Genomic DNA, 25,780 nt, shown 5'->3' with positions numbered 1-25,780 from the left:
CTTCGGATATATTTTCTGGGTTGACAGGCCAAGGACAGCAGCAATGAGATGTGGTCTGAACAAGTCTTTGTTGCTATAAGGCAAAGAGTGCCCCTTGTGAGTTAGGAGGTCTGGTGTGGAAGTCATGCTCATCCACACCCCAGGGAGACTGCCACGCCTAAAGATAAGGCACATCACTGGCATACCCTTTAGGCCATCTATGGTGGAAAGGATGCTCCATGGACCTGTGAACTGAAGAAGTCCTGTACAATGTACAGCCAGCTACCAAAGCATCTCAGGGCCTCCGGGGCTGTGAACTGAAGAAGTCCTGTACATTGTACGGCCAGCTACCAAAGCATCTCAGGGCCTTGGGGGCTGCAGCTAGGTCTTCGAAGGCCCAGGAGCAGAGACAGACACTGCTGCTGCTTGATGGAGATGAAAATGAGAATGGCCCTGGGCAAAGGGGAAGGAAACTAGACAGCTAGAACCAAGAAATAAATAAAAACAGGAACCAGCAAACAAGAAGGGTCAACTGGCCAGAACAAAACAAAACAAATTGAAGTAAAGCCAGAAATCAGAAATACAGAAGGGCCCCCTGGTCCCCAAACTGGGCCCTGAAGCACCTTAGGTTTCAAAGTGAATTCAAAGTCACTAGATCTTTTATTTGTTTGTTTGTTTGTTTGTTTAAATTTATTTTTATTATGGTGACACTGGTTAACGAAATCCAGTAAGTTACAGGTATACAATTCAACAGATCTTTTAAATTTAGGGGAAACAGTGACACTAAACACGTCAGACTCTATGAGGTAGTTCACAGTTTCAACATTAGATGGCATTACATTCCTTTTGATGACGTCATGTCTTCACACTACGTCCATGATAAAAGTATTGCACACAACTCAATATGGAACAGGAAATGAAGATAGTGTCTAATTTGAGTCCAAATTTTGAGGAGTTGTGCAGTGCCCAACAGGCGAACTCTTTCCTTAATAACTGCTATTAAGAAGTAGTTATGGTTTTGTTTTATGAAATGCCTACTAATATATTAGGACCTATATATTCAACTGTTGAATAAATGAAACTGTTAGCTATTTCTTTTGGCCTAAAGGCACTGTGAAAAAAAATGAGTGAATAACTGCACTGAGAAATTATGGGAATTTTAGTTGTCTAAGGAAGATAGGAAAGTGGGGGATCTCAAAAGTGAGTTCTGTGTATCTGTTTCTAGAGTCTTTCAGGATCCCCGACATGGAAGCACCATCCAGTCCCAGGAAAATCTGTCCCACTGAGTTTGGGAAACTTGGTGGGTCCTGATCCTTCTGGCCTGCCCTTCTTCTCACAATGCAATGAAGATCTAACATGATGAGGACTAATCCAGGGACTTTAGTTTCAACATAGCAATACAGTCATTCGATGAAAACATCAAGTTATGTATTTTGTAACAGTGTCCACCATGTACTTACATGCCTGGTATCTAGTATCTTAATCTTTGGAGGTTTTACTGTTTCTTCCTTGTCTCTCGACATACAGACAAGGAAACGGAAGCTTGGAGCAACTGAATACATTCTGCCCAAGCTGACTCTGCAGGTGTGCAGTAAGGCCAGGATTAGCATCCAGGCAGTTGGCACTTCAGAGGCAAGTAACAATGCTAAATTCTGTGCTATACGGTTCAGCTGTTAGGCCTTTAGGGTTCTAAAGAAATAAACACACATTAGATCTTTCCATGAAATAAAGTACTTCAAAGTAGAACATATATTTAAACGGCACTAAATGCACTTCTGGTTTTGTTTATTCTTAATTATCTAAATTCCAGAACATTTTCCACAGCTTTTCTAGGTTTGATAATGTCTATCTTCATGAATAAATATAATAAAAATGGTTACAACATGGCATTATTAAGAGGAAAAAAAGCTATCCACTATTGGCATGAATGTAACAAAACATTCTCATTCCCTTGTGGTAAGAGTGTAAATTGGTAAAAACTTTCTGGTGAATATTAAACAATGAGTAAATCGATTCATAAACTCTCCGTGAAGAAAGTAAAGATTCATATTAGATACTATTTATCTCAATGTTACTTGTAATAGCAAAGAGACAGACAGACAGACACTAAATGCCCAGTGATTATATAACACTCCATCATTTGGATGAGGTGCATTGCGTTTTCTCTCTAACCTCATCTTCCCCTCCCCTTCTCTCCTCACCTTCTCCCTTGCAAAGTAGGTGTACAAACACATGTGTGGGGAGTACCAATATGTCCATTTCGAAAAAGGTGAAAAATAGACATTAAAAATGAGCAAGGACAGGTTAAACGGCATATAATTTAAAACGATGCCAGAGACACCTATCTCTGTCATTCTCAAGGTTATGTGTAGCTGAAGTACAGATGCCTGGATGCCAACACAAAGATTCTGCTTCAATGGGTCTGGGCTGGGGCCCAGTGATCAGCCTGTGTATTGAGCATCCCAGGTGATTTAGATGCAGGTGGTTCTTGGACCACACCTGGAGAAACACTGAAGTAGTGAAGCCCTTTTAGGTACAGATGAGGAAACTGTCATAAAGGTTAAGTGGGTTGCCCAAAGTCACTCCAACCAGTACGTGGCAAATCGAAAGTTAAAGTTTACAGTTAATGCCTTTTCGACCATACCATGTCACATTTCTTGCTTAGCATTCCAACCTTTCTCCCTTTGTTTGGTTATTACTCTATAAGCAGCAGCTGCAAAAACATTCATAGCTTACATTTACATGATACTTTCTATAAAAAGCATTCACGATCATCATATACGATCTTCACAAAACTGCGTTATCTGTATTTGGTGGATGATGAAACAAATTCAGAGAGATTAAGATTCTTACTTACAATTTTATATACATTTGTGGCAGAGTAGTAGGACTTAATGAGTCCCGAGGACTAATAAGCGCTCAAATGTTAACATTATTATCTTCTTTCTATTTTTAGAAACTCATGTAACCATAAATATCCTCCCAGGAAAAGTTAAAATTGGTAGATAAAATTAATTAAAAATAGAATCAGTGGTCAAACTGTACACAGTAAAACTTATTACATATTAAAAGGCTCCCAAATCAAATATTTTTGATAAAACTTACCTGCAGAATAAGGCCAAGAAAAATGTGAGAGAAAAAAATAAAAACAATGGTAAACACTTCGTTACAACTGATATGTTCAAAAAAAACTAATCAATAAATTAAATCTTTATTTTATAATCTATACAAAAACATTTGATTCTCATGAAAATTTTAGTTAAATTAAATCTGAAAAAAAAAATGTAGCAGCCTAGAAATGTTTTAAGTTGTCGAAGGAATTAAAGTAGAATAATAGTACACTCCAGAAAATACCTTCTCAACAAATATTGAATGTTTCTTTAATTATGACTTAACTCTATAAAAACAGTGCAATAATGTCCTTAAAGTCTAATCAAAACAATAGGTCAAAATATCCCATAACCAAAATAAGCTACATAGTAATAAAGCTACATGCAATGTTGCTATTAAAGTTTTAAAAAATATACAGCTGAAACTTACTGGATTCTGTTAACCAATGTCACCATAAAAAATAAATAAATTAAACATAAACAAATAAATGTTTTAAGTCAATAAATGCTGAAGGACAACACACTAAGCATATAATGGCAGTAAACCATTTATCATGTTAAGTATATAATCAGATCAATTTTCTAATTTTTCCTAATTTTTTCTGTTTCTGCTGTTAATGCCTTTTAAATTTATGTATGTTTTAGTGACAGATTTCTTGCTTTAAAAGTGGCAAGAATCTATTCAGATTAAACTAAAAACATTAAGAAATTTCATTATAGAATTATATCTTATTAGCACAGCAATGTAATAATCTATACTACTGTTAAACATAGTATTCATATTTGGTTTCTATAGCATTCTCTTCCATTCCAAATAAGTTGTTCTTAAGTATTGGTAATTGTAAATACGCTGTATGTGTCTCGTGCCTTAGAAGTGTTTTTTAAGGAAAACATCTTCACTCTTTTCCTCTCCAAGACATATAATTTGCCAAATTAAATAGAGCTAGTGCTCTAATCCCTACAACTGTTGTTTATTTGATTACTATATATGAACTTTGTAGGCTGTCCAAGTACAGCCTCTCTTGTTTTCGTTCAGAAACCCACTGATTCCAGCTCCTCGGTTTATAGCTTGGCTTTTCCTTTGGGGCTGGAGCAATATACGAAGAAGCATCCCAGGCACCACATGCTCAGCAAGGTTAGTAAAGCAAATCCCTCCAGCATGACACGGTGAATCATTTGCTGGCTCCAGCAAAAGCTTGTCAACTTTTCACTTCATCAGTCTCCTGTACAGGTCCCGTAAGGCTGGGCTCCTAAGGGCTGCCTTCTATCTCCCCAAAGAAAGGAAAACGGCTCAAGCAAATGAATTCATGCCTGCCACATGAAGAGAGGCTTTCTGAAGTGCAGAAGTACCTGTTTAGAATGAACTCATGGAAAACTCTACTTAAAATGCAGCGCTCTGTGTGTCAACAAAAGTCAATCGGGGCAGGATAAATAAGGGAAGCCATGAATTTCCAGTCTCCTGATGCCAGATTATGCCCCACGTCTTCAAAAAGACCCTGTTGTTGCTGTGTCACCCTGCTAGGACTTCGTATTTGCTTTGGATCATTATAATAACTCCTCTATTGGCGGAGGAGACCTGCCAGGGTTTAAGTAAAGCCATGACCACACTCAGTCTAGACACTATCATCTTCACTAAAACACCTCAAAAAAAAAAAAAAGTAGCTTCTCAGAGGCATACGCTGTAGTTTAGACCTTAAAGGAAACACACACACACACACACACACACACACACACACACACACACACAGAAATACAAGGAAAAAATCCTTTGTTTACACAGAAAAAAAAATGTCATTAAAATGTTTTCAAAGAGCATGACAAAGAATATGTAAAAGGAGGTAATTCGGTTTTGAACTGGAGGTATGCAACATTACCTGTTTATAAGCATACATAATCCCTGAGAAACAAACATAAGATTCTATAAAAACAGATAATGCCTCTTTATTTCTTTCCAGACAATTCAAAATAAAAACCAGAGATATTAAATAAGTGGAACTATAAGACAAAAAGAAAAATCTACGTCTAGAGAGTTGACTGTCATCTAAAATGCTTAACTGCCCTCCAATGCTGTGTGTTGGGGTTGCCAGATAAAATACACGATGCCCAGTTAAATTTGATTTTCAGATTAAAAAAAAAAAGACGAATGCTTTTGTTAGTTTAAAGATGTCCCATGCAATTATTTTTATTTGCTAAATTTGGCGATTCACATGTGTGTGTTTATAGTAAGCGTAGGTGTGTCAATGCTTCCTAGCAATGATATTTAAATGAAAGGCATGTCACTATAGGGCCCTTCTTACTTTCCACAGCATGTTAATTTGCACATGTAGAAATTCATCACTTTCCTTATAGGTCAGTAACCATTCAAATTTATTTACTTTATAACGGATTTGATGACATGAATCTGCTAACTATGGTCAATTCAAAAAAAAAAAATGAACATATTACGCCAGTGCAAAATGCCGGTGAAAATATTATAAGCATGATATTGCCTTCAAATGCAAGCCTCCCCTCCCACCTCCAGCAAGTTACATGAGATTCACAGGCCTAAGAGGATTTAAGTGACATGTTAATTGCCATATAAGGAAGTGACTGAATACTGAATTCAATTCATAGTGCAAAGAGTATCTAATAGAAATAATTTCTTTGTCTGGGTCCACATGACAAACTTTTACATATCTAAGGCGGAATTCCACTGTCACCTTCAGTGGAACTGCCTTATAACTACCTTATAACAAAAATTCTGTTGAATGGCACTCACTAGTAAGTCACATTAAATTTCAGGCTACACAGGTATATTTCTATTGTCATTAGGGAACCTGTAAAACTCCACCCAGAATAAAAGGTATGTGTTATCTATTCATTCAAAAAATATCTATAGTTTGCTAAGTGCAGAGCCCTGTTCTAGGTGCTGGGAAGTAAGATAAAGCCCTGTTGTGTCGTCATGCTCATAATGAGACTCCAAAGAGGTTCGTGATGTAGCAGTAAGAGAGAAGCTGTTAAATATCTTTTTCCTCCTAGGTGGACAGAGATGAGGCCCAAAATAAAGGAACCACAGGTGGTCACACTGTAAAGCTGGGACCAGCTAGAGAACAGCAGTAAGGTCTCGTGACCCCATCCATTTGCCATTTCTTCCATTTATGCCCGACACGGTCCTTTACTGTGGATCAGAAGGAATCAGAATGGTGCCCTAAATGACGGCTGGGCCCTAAGCCTTGCAAGTGCATCTGAAGGAACGGACGACCCTTTCTAACAGATACTGACAAAATAGCCTGTTGAATTTCAAAATTCATTTTAATGGTCAATACCATTTAACTGTCCTCAGAGAGTTACCAGGCCAAAAATGCCATTTCTTGTGGTGCTAATAGGAATTTCCATACCTAGGGCTGAGTGAGACTCAATGAGTAAGATGTCAGCAATGCTGCGGCACAGATGTATCTTTGGAAAAGCAAAAGTCACTCAGAATAAAATTTACAGCCTGGTATTAGAGCTAATAGGTGCTAAAACACAATAGTACTTCTATACCATGCCATAGAAATGAAGCAACATCTCAACCATCAAATTCACTGTTGTATGCATGCTGGTGTGTGGGTAAACGTGGGTGTGTCAGAAAGAGAAAGAAAAAAGTGGGGAGGGAATGTTCATGCAGACAAGACCTAACAGTTAATGATAATACTTGCTACCATTTAGTGTTTTATAGTAGCCAGATGCTGTGCTAAGTGTGCCTTACAGGCATCAGCTCAACTAATGCTCACAATCACTTAATGAGAAAGGTCCTACTGTCCTTATTATTTCTGAAACTGAGGTTCGATGGAGAGGCTAAGTCATTTACTCGTGGTTATGAAACTAATTAGGTGAGGAGCTAGGATATGATTTCTAAACTACAGCCTATTTTATCCTAAATCTAAGCTCTCGAGTCCTTAGCAACAGTCATTCCCAGTGGTCACCACAATTCGTTCAAGGAACATTTGCAGCAATTACGACCTTTAATGACTGTGCAACGTTTACTGTGAGACTGACCAGAATCTCTCAGGTAGACAAGGTCTGAATCAGACCTAAAATCAGAAAGCTTCATAGTCTGGCTGCTCTGTCCACACCTCAAAAGGAACTCTGTTAGGTTAATGTGGTGTTTTTGTTTTTTGTTTCTGTTTAAAAGTTTCTTCTGAGTAAAAATATTTGAATGGAGTTGGACAACAAAAGGGTATAAAGAGCAGGTATTTGAAACTTGTTTTCTCTCTTGACCAGGGCCCAGGATTTGGGGTCTGGGGAACACTGTGAGGCTTCTGCAGAGTGTCGCTCCTGACCACACCCGGGGTGGCAAGCTGGCGCTGGACAAACAATCGAGGCTCTCATGAATATTCTCTTGAGTTCTTCCTCAAAGAGGCTTTCAGTGAGATGCCACAGGGACCTGAGGAGACTCGGGGGAGCTTTGGTTCCTCTTCAGAGCAACAGGATGTGCTGTGGGTCACCTGTGGCCAGGGAATGAGAGACTCTTGTGTCTACTCCTTACCCCTAGCAACAGGACCAACTGGGAAACCTTCCCTTCCTGTCATGTGACTCTCTACTGGAGAGTAAAGCAAAAAAATAAAATAAAATCATTTCTTTGAGACTATCTTCTATAAAGGTATGTGCCACTCTCTTTAATGGGGAATAGTACATCTAACACTATTGAAGAAGCTGATGTGGAGAGAACTCACAGTCCCTGGTTTTTATTCCAATTCCATTTATGTTTTCCACTAGAAAACTCTACATGGCTGACCCACTGTGGTTATGCTCTTATCATTTTATGTAAAGTAATAAACAGAACTCTAATCTTGGAAACTGAATTGGCCAACTTCATCTTACAGATGAAGGTGTAGAAAAATTAATGCATAGAGAAAGTAACTTGCGCAGAACCACCCAGTTAATGGCAGAGTCAGGAGGAGATCCCAGAGCCATCCTGCCTCGATGAATATCAGTGGGAAAACATACGCACACTGGGTAAAACAGAAACTTAATAAAAAGCCCAAGATAAATAACAAACTATTATAATGCTGGTATTAGGAAAGCTATCAGGATGCTAAAATGTTTAAAAGCTACATAATGTGCATTTGCTGATGGACAGAGGGGAGGGAGGTTGAAAGGCTGGGAGAATGGGGTAAAGAGTTGAAGAAGTACAAATTAGAAGTTGATAGTTGGGCACGGGGAACATGGAAGAGGGAATGTAGTTAGCCTTAATATGATGGCTAAGTGGAGGGCCAGGGGAGAGAGGGAGTAATTGGGGGGAAGGGTCATTTTATGAACATTATAGATGTCTAACCAATGTACTGTATACTTAAAACTAATTTAAATAAATTCATTTTTTAAAAATATTACATAATGTGCAAGTAATTCAGTTTCCGGTGACTTCTATCAAAGCTTCATTACAGATTACCATTATAACCAGTTGGTTATAATGAGGCTAAATTCAAAGGCACTCTGTCCATGGGTGCCAGGTACCTTTATACCCAGTGTTTGCACCTAATCCTGGCGAGCCGCATAAACACACGTCTATGTTCACAAGGAAGAAAATGATGAAGTGTGGCTAGGACTGAACAAGGTGACAGCACAGGCAGTGAGAATAGCACCTTACTGCAGGTCAGCAAACCTGGATCTTGGTTTGGGTCTAAATTTCTAAGTTAACTTGAGAACTTCAGTCTCTTTGAAAGATGAGTGAGTTGGATGGTGTGATTTTTAAGTTCCCTTGCAGCTCTAAAATTCTAAATCTGGACCAATCCTCACTTCAAAAGAGAAAGAAAGTTCTTTACCATCTTTACACAGTGGAACAAGTCCAATGTTGGTTGAGCTCTACATTTAAAAAGCCAAAAGAAAATGTAGCAAGAGTATTCATAAACAAACCAGCAGAAAGCAGAGCCTAGAGGAAGGTGACATACATCCTGAGGTTGACCAGACCAGTCTTGGTTAATGCCTCTTATCCCAGTGTCCCAACCACTCGGTCTCCATTTCCTCTAACAAAAGTGTCTCAGTTTGGATAACAAACCATATGGTCACCCCTATAAGGAATTGGTGTTCTTTACCTTGGGGAATCCTTCAGCAGAAGCCCATAGGCAGAAGCCCATAGGCAGAAGCCCAAACTCCTTAGTATGTTATGAAGGCTCTGACCTCTCCAGTCTGAATGCCCCACTATCTGCTAATCACACTTGACTATTTTCAGTTCCTCAAAGGGGAGGACCACTGCTCCTGCTATCTCTTAGCTTCTCCACACCACCATCCAACGGGATGGCAAGCATCTCCACATTCACCAAGATTTAGTTCAATACTGCCTCCCCTGGGAGGTCCTCCCTTCCCTCCACCCTGGATCACTCAGCCCATTACCTCTATTAGCGCCTGGACCCGACTGTTTTTGCAGCCCTTAGTCTCCTCTACTACACTATAAGCTCTGTAAAATAATGGAGTTTACCTTACTCATCTTTTTATTCCTTGGCACACGATTAGCGCTCAATGACAGGTTTGATTAATTAAATAGAGAAGTATAAAGATCTGCTAACACGATGCTGGCCAAATTATTCTTCATCAGAGTGAACAAGAAAACAATGGACTTAAACCCACCTGGCCCCACCACTGCAGTTATCACCCCCAGTGACAGTCTCTTGTACAGTATGCCTCATCAGTGTCCTATGATGGAAGGTCATGGTCTACGACAATCCTGCAGCTGAATTCCAGACCTGCTGCTTCCAGAAGTGACCTGGGACAAGTTACTTAGCCTATCTTAACTCAGTTCCTTCCATGTAAAATGGGGGAAATAGAACTTTCCTTGGTGTAAAGTTATAAATAGTACATGGAAAGTAGTACCAAGTATTAACCTTGGCACAGAGAACATAGGTAAGAAGGGATTATTTAGTTTCAGTGGTTGTCATTTCCAGCCAGAACAGATCAAACAAGAAAAAGAATGTTTCTCTTCCCCGAAAGGAAAAGTTCCACCTTGATTTACATTTTCTGTCCCTCACTCTATCCCAGGGCTCGGAGGCAAAATCTCCTTACCATAACCATTATTTCCTCTTGCCACATCCTGGTTTTTCTTTTTCCAAATTATCCCCAACAGAAGTGTCATAAAAGGACTAGAACAGGTAAGGCAAGGACTTATCTCAAGACAGACTGTGGTCAAATAAGGAAGAATGTCTTGACTGTCACTCTGATTCTACCGTAAAATGAGACTCAAAAGCAATTCTTGGAAAAAGGTCAAGTAAGGAGAATTCACGTTTGGGGAAGGACTACATGACTTCATGCTGAGATAATAAAACCACAAGTTAACAACTATACCTGGAAGCAAACATTCCCTCACTCAATCAGAAGCAGTCAGTTACTGGCGCTCCGACAGCGAACAGTGAAAAGGGCTGATAAAATGAGAGTCAAGAGAGTCATCATTGGAAACAAAAGAGGAATGCTCCCTTAAAGCTTTCTTCTAGGCAGGAAACAAAGCACAGGCAGCTAGGTAGTTATCGACAGAAACAAATAGGGTCAACTTAATAGCATAGCGCGGTTTAACCAAAACACAACATATGCTGATGATCGTTTTTTGATTATGGACAGACAGGATAGCATGGCAGTGAAAAACACAGAGTGCCTGAATGAACTCCAGCTCCTGTACTTCACTAGCTGTGTGACCCTGTACAAGTTACCTAACCTCTCTGCACCTTGGTGTTCACCTCTGGAAGAGGAGGATAACAAATAGATAATGGCACCTATACTCCGTAGGGTTGCTATTTACAAATACTAATTTCTAACACAGAATAATAGTACCGGGCAAACAATTAATGGTACGTAAGTGTTTGACAAATAAAAATATTAAAATCCAGTACTCACTCAAAAGCAGCTTATACACAATCTTGTACCTAAAAACTACTACTGGTATTGACATCATAAATCTCAAAGGCGCCTTTATTTTATGTTGACTCCTAGGAATTTGCCTTGTTGACCCACAAATCCTTTTTTTGATCATGAGGACTGAACAGCTTTAAAATCCAGAGGTCATTTTGATGTGGTGAAATGGAAACTGAAGGTTTTCTCTACAGTGAATCAAACTGTAATCACCCCCAGAATAAATGAAAGATAAACATTATTTATTGAGTATCCACGTGATAAGTCACTTTCCAAGCTGTTGTATTTTGATTGGAAGGTAATGTGGATGAAATGAGAAAACACGTTATTATAATCCCTGCCTGTCATCACAAAGCTGATAATGTGGCAAAGAAGACAAATATGAAAAAACAAACATGCCAAAAAGAACAAAAACAAAAACAAAACAATTGTTTATAAACTAATTTACAATGAGAAGAGCTTCAAGTAGATGATAATTCTTGTTCCTACAAAACGAACCCATCCCTTCCATGCAATCAAGCAACACAGAATTCAAGCAACAGAGTGCAATGTATGAATGGTATTAGGCATCACCATGATCAGCATCTGTTTAGGTCTGTGAATTCCCTACTCTACACCTTCTAACCACCCACCCCCTCGCCTCACCCACTCTCCCATTCTTGCTGCTTTTTTCAACAATGCTACTGTGCATTTATTTAATTTCTTCTTCCTATAAACCTATCACATACATATCTTGCCTCACCAAATTTCTTCACCTATCATCCTGACAGCAGTTTTCCATGTTTTAAACTTCTTCCATCACATACCTATAGAAATAATACTATTTATTCCAGAGGTTACCTGTTACCTATAGTCAATCTTTGTAGAGTCTACTAGTTGAAATCTCAGAGAGCAACATTATTTCTGTTATTTTCAAATTTGGGTGGGTAGGCTGGTAGAAGGGGCATTTAGGGCAGCTAGCCATTGAAATTGTTGCCCCATAAACCCTCAAAATAATTCTAATTTAACCTGCAAAGCAACCCAATGAGCCCCAAAAGTTAATTCTACATGAGTCAATAAGCATACTGCACGCCAATATATGTTAGGCATTATAAAAAAGTCAAAATTAAAGCAAGAACTTGGCAGGTTCAAACTCCAAGTTCAATAGTCACTTTCTGCTGGTCGTCTATGGACTATAAGCAGCACTTGAGATACAATAGAAAAAGGGTCCCCATCTGGAAAGTTTCGACCAAGGTTCAGATCATCAGTAAAGAAACAAATATTTGAGTCAATACAGAAGTGAAATATATTACGTTGTTTAACTGCATACAAAAGTAGCATCCATGGGAAACTGAGACGTGTTTCATTCACATCATGGAAAACATGTGCTTGTGGCACAGGTACCCCAAGGTCTTTGCTGATAATTAAACATATAGGGAAACCACTTGTGTACCATCAAGTTTTGTTGGCTAGAATAGAATACTCTCACATCAGAGGGGACGAGGCCCCCGGTGGGAACGTTATCTAAGTGTGCCGGTTGGTATCAGGCAGGGCTTTAGTTGTGTCGTCAACTCCGAGGTTGCGCCCTCATCTTTATAGGTCACAATCAGGATACCCAGATACGATCTCCATGATGCATTTGTTCTAATCAAAATAGATGGGACCACTACCTCAACTGGAATGCTGATTTAGTGATAATTATGTCTTTCTCTCTTTCCAATGACTAAATTAATGTAACTCCCAGGGTTTCAGGGGAGCTACACAATCCCAGGTTACAGTCATTCAACATTACTTTACAAATTGGAGCAAAGAGCATTAGAGGAACTTTCCACTGAATTTCCATGGGGAAAACTGGAATGTTGACAGATTTTTCTTAAAGATTTGAAATATTTTAAATAAAAATATTATCTTGAATATAGTCTATGGAGAAAATTTAATTCAATGGGGGTAATTATTTAAACAAATTCTCACTGGGTAAACTTTTAGAAGAGGCACTCTGAGCTCCAAAAGAAATAAATGTTCTGTGTGTGACCTTTTCGTGGGTACATTTATTTTTACATATATAAAAAAATATAAATATGTTCCTCTTGATCACTATCACAAATTTTTCATCCAGGATAGTTATTTAAAGGCAAAAGTTATTTAAGTATACATAAAGGAATAAAATCTTGCTCTTCACCTTAAAATACGAATATCTTCTATTATTGCGAACAGAAAATGAACAGAAAAAAACAAATTTTCATAAAGATGACTGTCACAGAATGCCATTAACTCAAATCCCTTTTGTGCAATAAATCTATACAAATCCTTGATATACTCACCTACATGTATGTAGTAACAATCACAATGTGAAAGATAATAAGAAATAGACTCATAAAAATAACTACATATAAAAACACTACCTGAAAATCTGTAATAAAGAGACCGGAAGGCAAAAGTTCCACAATTGGATGTAAGAAAACCTGTCAAATGCTGGAATTTTCAATATTCAACAGTTAAATATCAATGACATCTTTCACATCACCATGTATACCAAACCACTGAGACATGCATTTCCCTAATGTCGGCTCTGTAATTGTAGAAAGACTGGTCTGCTGACCTAGCCATAGGGATTTGATATAAAGTATCTCATCCCCTTATAATTCCTGCATATATACCTGGTGAATATTCATATTGTTGTTTACTTTGCTCATAAACTAATGCAGTTTATATTAAGACATTGAGAATCTATAAATTTACAGCCAAAAAAATACTTACCAAGCACAATGACCACAGTCTTCAGAAGACTCATCATGGTATCACGATTCCGCCGGGGTCCAGAACTATGTCGAGACATTCTCATAGTCCTCTGGCGAACATAACCAAAAATGTGAGCATAGAGAACCACCATGACGACAAAGGTCACCAAGTTGAAAATGGCCCAGAAGACTAAATAAGAGTCACTGTAGAGGGGTGCCATGTTGGAACAATTTTCAATATCACAGATGCAATTCCAGCCCACGCTGGGGATAGCACCCATAACAATGGCCATAGTCCAGATGACCACGATCACCACCACCACCCTCCGGTTGCTCATCCGTGTGTGGAGCTGCATGCGGAAAACCGTAATGTGCCTCTCAATTGCAATAGCCAGTAAATTCGCCACAGATGCCGTCAGGCTGGTATCTATGAGGCCCTGACGAAGGAGCCACGTGCTAACAGTCAGTCTCCGAGTATTAGGTCCTGTGTTGAACATTAGGTAGAAGTAGGCCAACCCAGCAAAGAAGTCTGCAGCGGCCAGATTAGCCATTAAGTAATAAATAGGAAAATGGAAGCGGCGGTTGACGTAGATTGCCACCATGACCAGGAGGTTGGCCAACATGATGAAGATGCACACGGTGATTCCCAGTCCCATCACCAGTTTGCTGACTGTGTTCCATTCTGTCGCAAGATACTTTCCACTCCGGTTATAAAAGAAGGCGATGGACTCGTTGTAGAAGCACTGTGGTTCATTCATGGCTGTGAACTAAAAGAAAGGAAGAAAGATGAAAAAAAAGAAAGAAAAAGAAACCACAGTTCCAATTTTAAAGATGTATAGATCACATAAGACTTCGTGGTGAATGTGGCAAGAAAAAAAAAAAGCAAAGATCCTGTATACTGTTCTATGATTATGTTGAAACCCCAAGGTTTCTCATTGTATTACTGTCCTCAAGATTAAAGACAGTTGGAGTTAAATAAATGACAAGGTCTGTGCTTGGTGGTTGCACATCATTGAAGTCTACTAGAAAAGCCACATGGCCCAGAAATCTTGCTTAAAATACATGAGACGGATGAGAATTATGCAGAGCATTGCAATTGGAATATTTACCATAGTGAAATCTACTTTGACCTGTTATTTAGGGGCTCTGTAAACATAGCTGGTTTATAGATAGGGTATTATTGCCCTATTATTCTGCATTTCTGTTCTCACATAGAATGTTTGATCTGTGACAGACATTTTTAATGCAAGTCCCCACAAGGACCATCAGTACCAACATTTCAAAGAAGTCACTATGCATCACAGCGTCTTTGCCCAAAGCCAGCATTCACCGCTCTACATTCCTGCGGTCAGCTCTGTCTATCCCCACAACTCCTATCCCCAGAATAGCATTCGTCAACCAATCTATGATGTTTGAGAACTTTTTTTCTTTTTAGAGGACTTAAGAAATGTATTACCTAATGTAACCTCCAAAGAGGGGTTGACACTTTGACCCTGCTCTACAAAAAGCGAAGTATACTTAAAGTATATCTTTTAAAATGTAGAGTGATAAATATTATTATGTTTTCCTATCTTTCAACTAGAATAAATTTGCTAATTAATTATTTATACTTCATTTGAATCCCAAAAGGATTGAGGAAGTTTACCACGGAATAATACAGGTTGTCATTAAACTATTAAAACAACATTGGAAAATAAAAGTAACACAGAGAAACTAGAAAATTACACATCGAACAGAATAAATCACTTTCCTGAAGGCCGAAGTTTGTCTGTGACTCCTAGAATTACAAAATAATTTCTTGAAGACAACTCACATCCTACCTTTTCCTTTTTATTTTGCACTGTGGTTTATTTAGCAAATGTGAGTTCTAGCCGCTATTTTTAAATTTTTTTTTTATTTTTCGATTACAGTTAACATTCTAATATTATATTAATTTCAGGTATATAACCTAGTTAACTACTATTTTTGACCAAATATTCTGCTGAATATCTACAAGTTGTGCATAAATGTTTACCAAACACTGAAAGTTCCAAAACAGTGTGAAACGCTTATTAAATGGTTAGTCTTTTACTGGTCCAGATATCTAGAGTCTCTTTCCTCATTTAGACATTCTAGCTTTTAGATTATGCTTCTATCATTACACTTACTATGCAGTCTATTGTCTGTTTCTTAAAGAGATCATCATCCAGGGGAGGAGTGAAGCCCTTGCCTTACCTACTGGTATTTTATGTACTTTCCATAGAGCTGCATTCATTTGAAAGCTGAGATTCTGGCTTGTAGTGTTCCATTCCACCCCAAATCTTGCCGCTGCTCTGGGTAATTCAGCTAATTTTCTTGCCTTTCAGTATCTTGACCTCATCTCTGATGACTTTCTATTTTATTACAACACAGCTATCCACTTCCATGGTCACACCCTGGACTCTGTAACCACTCAGCACTGTTGCCCTTTGGAAATAATTTCTATCTTCTAAATAGCACAATTTCCATTTTTCCAAATTTCTCATTACATCCTCGATACATCAGTTCTCTGAAGCCCTCTATTTCCTTAAGTACCCTATTTTTCCCAATGAATTGCCCTCTCTGTCTTCCCTTTTCCTTATCCCATTTAGATTCCATAGTTTATTATTCTCACAACTTTATTGCTAACACGGGAACACATCATCTTCTTGAAGACTTTGAGGTCAGATGTCCTTTAGAATTCAATTTTTTTCTGGTTTTAAGACGAGTTATACAGTACATAAACAATATATGATGTAACATCCCTATCAAAATTTGGGACAGCACTCCTTAATCATACACAGTAATTACTAAAGCAAAGAGGTACACACTAAATTTGGTAAGATTATGAACAGCCTCACATCAATTCATTCAGAGCAAGTTTCGTCACTAAACGAGTTATGAAAAAATTTTCAGATAAGGAAGCAGAGACCTTTATCTTTAAATTTACTTGCCCCATTGTATTTCTGCAACATTTTCTTAGAATAACACCAGTCTTGGATAAATGCAATTGGTTGCTACTTCCATACTTACACCAAAACTTCTGAGAAGAGTCAGAGAAAGTTAATATATCTGGCAGCTTAATTCTGGTATAAATTCATGATGTAAACTTAAGAGAGATTTAATGTCACAAAAAATCTGATTTTTCCCCTAATTATTATTTTATATCTTCTCCACAGTGACTATTTTAAACTTGTCTATTGTTCTCTTATTTATTTATGTATCTATCTATCTATTTATTTATTATTTTATTTTATTTTAATTTATGGTGACATTGGTTAATGAAATCCAGTAAGTTTTAGGTGTAGAATTCAACTGTAAGGGGCATACACACACACACACACACACACACACACACACACGTGTGTGTATATATACATATTGTATTGTGTGTTCACCATCCATAGTTACATTTCTTTCTGTCACCACATATTTGACCCCTTTAATCCCATCTACCTCCCCACTATCCTCTGATAACCACTAGTTTATTGTCCATGCCCCTGAGTCTCTGTCCAATTCGTTTGTTGCTTTTAGGTTTATATTCCACCTATAAGTGGTATCATGTGGTTTTCAACTTCTTCTTTCTGGCTTATTTCGCTTAGCATGATTATCTCAAGATATATTGTTCTCTTTTGAGCCCCATCTTCTCTATCTCCATCAGCAGAGGCCAAAAAGGGAAGAGAAATCATCAGATTAGAACTCCTTTACCCTTCTCCCATCAAAGACAAAATTACTTATTCAAGTATCCTTCCTTTCTTCCTCTTCTATTTCAATGGAAAAGTTGTATCCTTTGCCATCCAAGTGTTATGAATCCCATCCATTCCTACTATTTCAAGAAAGTTGTTCTATAAACTGCTTCCTTTCTCCTCCTTATGTCTTCAGTTCTGGCCCCTCCACTCCTTCTCTCTTCTCCTCTGAATCTTTCCTATCCACATTCGAGTTCTGTCTCTACCACCTTGAAAAAGAAAGAAAGGGAGGGAGACAAGGAGAGAGGGAGAAGTGGAGAGGGAGGAAAAGAAAAAGGAAAAAAAAGGAAATCCTACACGACCTCTTCTTCATCTTCCAGCTTGGATTATTTTTCTCCTTCGTGGCCAATTGCTCTCTAGCGTCTCTCTTACACTAATTTCTCAACTAACTATAGGATGGCCTCTACCCTGCCCCTCCATCAAATCCACTCTAGTCAAATTCTTCAAGTCCATGTAAGTTCCCAAAGTCGCACCAATCTCGTGGCTATTCCAGTGAAACTACTCAGCCCTCACCTTACTGACCCCCTCAGAGCATTGAATACATGACTGAGAGGCTCTCCTTAGAAATATATCTTTGGCTTTCATGACAGCACACTCTCCTGGGTCTTGATCCCTCTCTTGCTGGTCTTTCTCAGTCATTTTTGAGGGTTCCCCATATTATGAACAATATTAGTGTTTCTATACTTTTTATGTTCTCATTCAACACACTTTCATTGAGCTTTCTAATATGTTCTCCAAAATCTTGAGTATCTTATGTATCCCAAATACTCCCGTATCTATTTAACCCATACTTCTTTCCCGAGCTCTAGGCAAATATCAAATTGTCTACTGTTATCTCTGAGATACCCCATTAGCAGTTCCATCTCCATGTTCAAAACCAAACTCAAACACATACTCTTCCCTCATGATCCCTAACGAACTGTGCTCTCTATTCCAGAGACTGGAGAAGCACTATCTCCCCAGTGGCCTGAGAGCTAAACCTGGAAATGCCTGCTTCTCCCCTCATCCTTACCCTTTAATCAATAACCAAATCCTGTAGATTCTCCTTCCTGCTTGGCCTGTCTACCACTCCATTCTCACGTCCACCAGCATATTACTACACTGGCTTCCTAAGTGTTCTTGCTACCCAGAGCCAGTCTCTTCTCCAGCGATCTTCCTAAAAGACAAAGTTGGCTGTGCTGCGCTGCTCCCCTACTGGAAATGCTTCAGTGGCTTACTGGAGAATGTAAAATAAAAATCAAAACTCTCTGACTACCTTATCAGGCCTTCCTTGCCTTTCCAGCCTCAACTCAAGCTATTAATGACTTCGAACTCTCTGCTTCAGTTATATGCAACATGCTGTGTTCTCTCACACATCTGGTTCTCGGCATCAGTGAGAACAGTGGTTTTCTGCATCAGAATCACCCAAAGGGTTTGTAAAACACAAATTTCTGAACATGTTCTCAGAATTTCTGAATTAGTAGATCTGAGGTGGGGCCCCAGGTGATGCTGATGGTGCTGGTCCAGGGACTACACTTTGAAGACCACTGACCTAGAATGACCTTCCCCAGTTTCGCCTATACCCCTTCATGCATCAGTTTAAATGTTATTCTTTCTAGTCATTTTCCCTAGACCTTCCCACATCTGGGCACGGTGTTTCCTACTACAGTTCTCGGCATTATTCCTATAACAACTCCTACTCCACTGTATAATAATTGGTTAATTAGCTATTGGCAACTCCCCATACTAGGCTATAAACACTGACAGCAGAGATTCTAGCTTTCTTGTTTATTGCTATGTAACATCTGAGTGATAGACGTTTTAGATGCTAAATACATATTGACTGCATTAACAAATTAAAGATAATTCCAAAAATGTTTACACTTTACAAGTTTCTTTTCTGCAAAGGATATACGAAAAAAAATTATAAAGGTAAATGCAAAACTCTGTTCTTTCCTTTAGCCTTTCTAACCATTTACTTTCTTTGGACAAAAGAAGTTTTTAAATCAAACACGAAGCATGTAGTATTTCACAAAACTCCAACTCCTGAACACCAACTGCCAACAATGCCACGCGGTGACATGTGCAGTTTCTTTGCTCTACTGTAAAAAACAAACAAACAAAAACTATACGGTTAAGGAAGACAAAATAAAATATAAGTTGTCTTTTTAAGTCATAATACACCAAGATGAATAAAATTAATAGATTTTGTTTAATGGTATCCCATACGTTTACTCGGCAAAAGGCACGTACCCTATTCCTATGCCATCTCTTAATCTCTTAGCTCTCAAAAATTGAGCAGTGGTATCATAAAAACTATGCCACATTTAACGACATTACATATGACTTTTTTGAGCATCAGTTTTGTAAAATCAGTTTTGTAAAACTAAATATACATAAGGTCTGTTTCAGATTTAAAATTCTATACTAGGAATTCTGGGTAAGAATTCTATATTTTATAAAAAGTGCCAGCTAAATATTAAAGCAGTAGAAAATATACCAGAAATTGAAAATAGTAAGGGTGGAATACAGCTGAGAAAAAGAGGAGTTTCAGCTAGATTTAGTACAACACGACTCAATTGAAAGAAGATTTAAATCTCTCCTATTACCTGCAAAAAGCAGCAGATCTGGAGAATAAGTGAAGGAGACCCTGGCAGAACCTCCAGAAGTAGTTAGAAGGGCAGTATGAACAGGCTTTCTTATTTTTTCAGGACCCGATGGATTTAGGCAGAAACCCACATCAAGCTCTGGGAGAATCCACCTGAACTATGATTGCACTATAAGTCACTAAGGTAGTCATAGCTGTCATGACATAGCAAACAGAAAAAAAAAAAAAAAAAAGCACATTTATTATCTAATAGTCCTAGAGGTCAGAAGTCCAAAATGAGTCTCATTAGGTTAAAACCTCACTGGGCTAAAATGACAAAGGGTTGGCAGAGCCGTGTCTCTTTCCAGGGGCTCTAGAAGAAGGTTTTCTCATCTTTTCCAGCTTCTAGAGACTGTCCACATTCCTTGGCTCATGCTTCCTCCCTCTTCAAAGCCAGCAATGGCTAGTCAAGTCCTTCTCATATTGCATCATTCTAATGCTGACGCTTCTTCCTCCCTCTTCCACATTTAAAGACCCTTTTGATTACATTGAGCCCACCCAGATAACCTAGTATAATCTCCCCATCTCAAAATCCTTAATCACATCTGAAAAGTCCCTTTTGCCATGTAAGGCAGCAAGCATAATCACTGGTTCCAGAGATTAAGGAATAAACATCTTCGGAAAGCCTGTGCCCACCAAAGAGATGAAAATAAATTCTAAATTAAAAAACAGCAATTCAGTCAATGAAATAAAGTATAAAAATTCCAGGAAACTGAAATGGCAACTAGAAGACATACTTAATAAATCCGCCCACCACTCAGAGAAGGTCAGAGATGACAAGAATAAAAGGAAGCACATAGAGGAAAAAATCTGGGTACACTAGGAATCCAAGAAAGACTAGGTCAAAGCTGGAAGTAATATAGCTTGAAACATAAGAAAAGTTACTGCTTAAGAAGAAAGACATCAGATTACCATTTAAGTTTGTATAAATTATGAAAGAGTTAATTAAAAGCAACTAAAATTTGTATATAACTTGGTTAGATTTTAGAATCTCAAGGGTAAAGTTAAAAATTCTAAAAAGCACCCCAAAAATAAACAAACAAAAAGTAAACAAATCAAATATCTAGGGAGAGAGAACAGAATGTCACGAAGCCTCTGCTGCAGAATTCCAAAGGACAGAAGACAGGCGATCGAAATCTCCATTTTATGGAGAAAATATCTGAGAGCCATAAATTCGACAGCTGAGTACTGTATACTGATGTTCTCATGTGGGCAACAATAAAGAACAGTCCCAGAGATACGGGAGCTCAGAGAGCACATCACCTACATTTCCTTCCTAAAGAAAACACAAAGGCAAGTAAGCCATGAGAAAAGTGAAAAAGAAAAACAAACACCGGCAGCAGGCACCAAAAACCCACATGATGAGAGTCTAAGGAATTGCCCTTCGCATGGTTATAAAACTTAAAACGACTATCAAAAATAATTTGCGGAAGTATAATTATAAAAATGATAATTTAACAACAATCTGGATTAAAATCACCGTATCAATAAGACTTTAAGAACAAGGGAACAGAGTGTGTAAATATCTGTCAATTTTATTATTTATTACTCAGGTAAAAAAATCAAAGCATACTATTTAAATTATAATAATTTTCAAAACTTAGTTTAAATATGATGATTCGAAAACCACCAAACTGCGTAATTAAACTACTAAAGTAGGACGACTACTTTTCATATTACTGGAGAAAAAGAGTGAATATAGGGGGGAAAGATAATATATAGAATGACAATTTTGTGAAACGTATATAAGTAAGACTATAGATGATTTTCTTTACTTCTTTAGAAAATTAATATTTATTGTAAGAAATTTAGGGAAAAACAAATATATGATTGGACAAAACTCAATAATTATTTTTAAGTTTATTATTCTAAAATCTAAATCACTATAATTAGAAATTTCTCTGTAATTAAGTTACAACTCATCTGTTCCGCCTAAGAAACAAAGACATAAATAAAATAGGATTAACCCCCAAATAAACTGTCCTCTAAGCTAAAAAGAGAAATCCACATTCATGCCCTTTTCACATTTATCAATTACATCTCAGGAGGATGGAGCAGAGGGAGGAGGTCTCGTTGGCTGCTCTACAGAACAGATGTTTCAAATCTCAGAAATTTACCTCACCCTATCATGTGATCTCAAAAGAAGTCATAACAAATCTGCCAAGCCTAAACTCTAAAGAGGCACACATATGGTGTTCATCTTCACCGTGCACTTCATTTATTCGTTTGCACATTCACAGACATTCATGGAATGCCAGGTATGGGCATGGCACTGTACTACACAACACTCGGCCTTCGAGGGGTGCCAAAATGGTACATCTGAGTGCCTGCTGTATCCGCTCGCAGTCCATCCCATGTGTTTTTTAATCTCCAGAAAGATTATTGCATATTCATTAGCCAAGTATAAAAGGGAACACTTGGCGCAGCTTACACGCTGGTAATTAAACCTATGTGATTAAGTAGGTACTTTGAGAAGAATGTAAATATGTGTTCTACTGTCATTTTAAAAGAGAGATTTTAATGGGTGATGGATAAGGGACCAGTAACAAGACATAAATCAAGCTGACTCGGTTTCCCACTTCTGTTAAAACACAACAATGAAGCGGGTGAGGCCTTCCTCCTGATTCTGACGCTCACCAGCTACTTTGGTCTTCGATAAGTCTCATAAATTCTCTGAGTGTCAATTTTCTCATTTGGAAAGGAAGATATGAATTACCTCTAAGGCTTCTTCAATTCTAGTTCTTAAATCTAAAGTAATCAGACCTTCCACACAGCTCCTCACCCACAAAAGGTTACAAAAGAGACAGTATGGAATTAAAGGTCATTAAGTCTCTATTAACAAGAAAAATAGTTCCCATACTTTTTATAGCCTCAAATTAGAAACAATAGAAAAAAAAGTGGAAAATCTGCCATTAGAACTAGAAACAGGCCACAAAACAATGCTGATACAAACAAAAAATATTTTAGAGCTAGAATCCTTAAAATAGTTGAAGAATATGCAACCACTAGATTTTTAAGATTTATCAGAAAAAGTACATAAAATGCTACTTCTTATAAACTAACAATGTATAAGGATATGATGTACATATGTATAAAAAGTAACTATAGATAACGAATTATAAATCAATGAAAACACTGTTTATTTTTTACACCCCCTTGTAACAGGCTGAGATAAAATGGGCAACATCCTCCTTGTCAAATTTCTAGAGAGAGAGAATTCTGAGTTGGTCCTAAAAGGAAGAAATGGAAAAATTCACTACAAACACTAAGACATGCTGAAGAAATATACGTAGTCTTTTAGATACACTGCTGAGCTAAAAGGCAACTATAAACCAAGGTTATAGGATGCCCGGGCAGCAGATTCCCAGATTATGGATAGAGGGCATTAACTATTACTGGGAAAGGATGAGCCTTTGGCCTTGACCGAAGCAATGAGTTAGAACTGAGATTCAATCATTAAGTTTAGAGTCTTGAAGATATCCATATCAGCAAAAGAATAGACCAGAAAAAAACAAAAAAAAAAAAACAAAAAAACAAAAAACCTGCAGTTGCACTGAGGAAAACAAGGGAGTTTCTTTCAGCTTGGGAAATAAATAAAAAGACTCCCTTCAGAAATCATGATCCCACATATAGACTACACATATAGATCACACATGGTTGGGATTTGAAGTTAGACTATCTGTCAAGTCTGAGAACCTACAATAGGAGAAATTAACACAGACCATGGTCCTGAGCTTGTGATATACCCATCACCCTCCCCCTCCATGTGCCTGGCACCAGCAAGCATCTCTGGAGGGGCAGACCTCAGTGCAGCCACGGAGGATTCTCTCGGATCAGCATCAGTGAAGATGAACTTAGCATCCAAAAGAATAATACACAGGAGGGAACCCATGTGTGAGAAATGGCAGAACAGCCCACACCAGGATCAGATCCAGGAATATTTATATACCCATCAGATTTAAGACAAAACTGAACTAATTGAGTTTTTGTGTTCTCCCTTTTCCACTTCAAATGGTTCTGGAGTTACACTGCTATTCTTTAATGCTTATTCTTAATATTTTAACATGTATACCTACTTGAAATCTAAAGGTCTTCCTTTTTCCTTGTTAAGCTTTTATTCTGATGCCTCTGTTCCCATCTTAAGTGTTACTGTGGTTTATCACTTTATTTCCATTTGTTTTGAAACCTACCTAAAGTATTACTGTTTTGATTTTACATTTTCAAAGTTTATTTAGTTATCTTTATATGAAGCCAGCACAACATTGTTATAAGAGTAAAATAAATTATTAGCCAATATTATTTAAGAACATAAATGAAAAGTTCCTAAATAAAATATTTCATATTTATATTACAGAATTATAAAACATATAATTATATATTACATCATATAAATAGTATATATAAATAGTGTGTGTGTGTGTGCGCGCACGCACACACATATATATATAATAATGACTAAATAGTGATTATTCCAGAATATAAAGATGAATGCAAACATTTAAAAATCTGGTACTATAATTCACCACATGTACAGACTCAAGGAAAGAAAAAGTCCAATGTTCATCTCAATAGACATGAAAATGCATTTGGTAAATTTTAATATCCTTTCTAGATTTCTGGCAATCTAGGATTAGGAGAGAACTTCCTTAACTTGAGAAAAAGTGTACGGCAATTGTCATATTTGATGTAAGTGCTCCCGTTTAAAACAAACAAAACAAAGTTGACTCGATCACCAATAGCTTTTAGCACAGACTGGTGATCATGGCCAAAACAGTAAGAACAACAAAACAAAAAGGGAAGCATCAGAAAAGAAAAAAAAAACTTACTGTTTTTCACAAATGATATAATCAGTTACATATAAAATACAAGATACTCTATAAACCAACTAACCAACTGTATTAAGAGAATTTAGCAAATTTGCTGGATTAAATATCAAGCCACATTAATCAACTGTATTCTTAGAGAAACATAAGAAAAAAAATTTTTTTAATTACTTCAAGAGCAACACATTTACAATAACAAAAGCTCTAACATATCTAGGAATAAGTCTAAATATTCCAAAAATCTTAAAAGAAAACCTAAATAAATGAAGACAGAAAATATTTCAGGGGCAGAGAAAGAAGTTAAGATGTGAATTTTCCAGAAACATGAATTCGATGAGATAAAATGAAAATCCCAAGTTCATGAAGCTTGACAAGCTCCCTGGACATTGATATGAAACCACTAAAAGATCAGAGTATCCAAGATAACTTGGATGACAAAGAACTAGGTGCCCTATGGAAAAGCACATGTAATTTTAAAGTGATAGCAGTAAAGACATTGTCAAACTGGCTCAGAAATACATGAGTAGCCAATGAAATAAAATAGAGCCAGAAACATACACTGACATGGTAACTTGATATGAAACATGCTCTTACCCATCAACAGGGAAAATGGCATAACTGTTTATTTATATGAAAAAAAAATTGAATATCTATGCCACATTATACACAGAAATCAATTTCAGGTGATGTAAAGATAAATGTAAAATGAAAATAAAGAATTTATAACTCAATATGGGGATTATTCTAAACAAAACCAAAACACTGTCACAATTTGACGAACAAAAAATTCAAGAGTTCTGTGCTACAAAAGGCTTTATAAATCAGTGAAAAGAAAAGCTGAAGACTAGCAGAAGGTTTGGCAATGTGCATAAAAAAGGCTTAGTTTACAGTGAAATGTAAAGACTGCCTACAAATCAAAAAGAAAAAG

General features: G+C 37.4%; 1 protein-coding gene across 10 annotated transcripts in view; it reads right to left on the bottom strand.

The window, feature by feature from the left end:
* LPAR1 (lysophosphatidic acid receptor 1) overlaps window positions 1–25,780 on the bottom strand; it is a 120,202-nt gene that overhangs the window by 30,495 nt on the left and 63,927 nt on the right. For all 10 annotated transcript variants that reach the window (XM_016130026.2, XM_016130028.2, XM_016130034.2 and 7 more), the window contains one exon: window positions 13,680–14,427. In XM_016130026.2, the coding sequence (XP_015985512.1) occupies window positions 13,680–14,427 (748 nt within the window). The remainder of the gene's footprint in view (window positions 1–13,679; window positions 14,428–25,780) is intronic.

Source organism: Rousettus aegyptiacus, unplaced genomic scaffold (assembly GCF_014176215.1).
Source record: "Rousettus aegyptiacus isolate mRouAeg1 unplaced genomic scaffold, mRouAeg1.p scaffold_m13_p_3, whole genome shotgun sequence".
In the NCBI taxonomy this organism is placed as follows: Eukaryota; Metazoa; Chordata; class Mammalia; order Chiroptera; family Pteropodidae; genus Rousettus; species Rousettus aegyptiacus.
The sequence above is the reverse complement of the archived record's forward strand: the minus strand, read 5'-3'. Positions and strand labels throughout refer to the sequence as shown.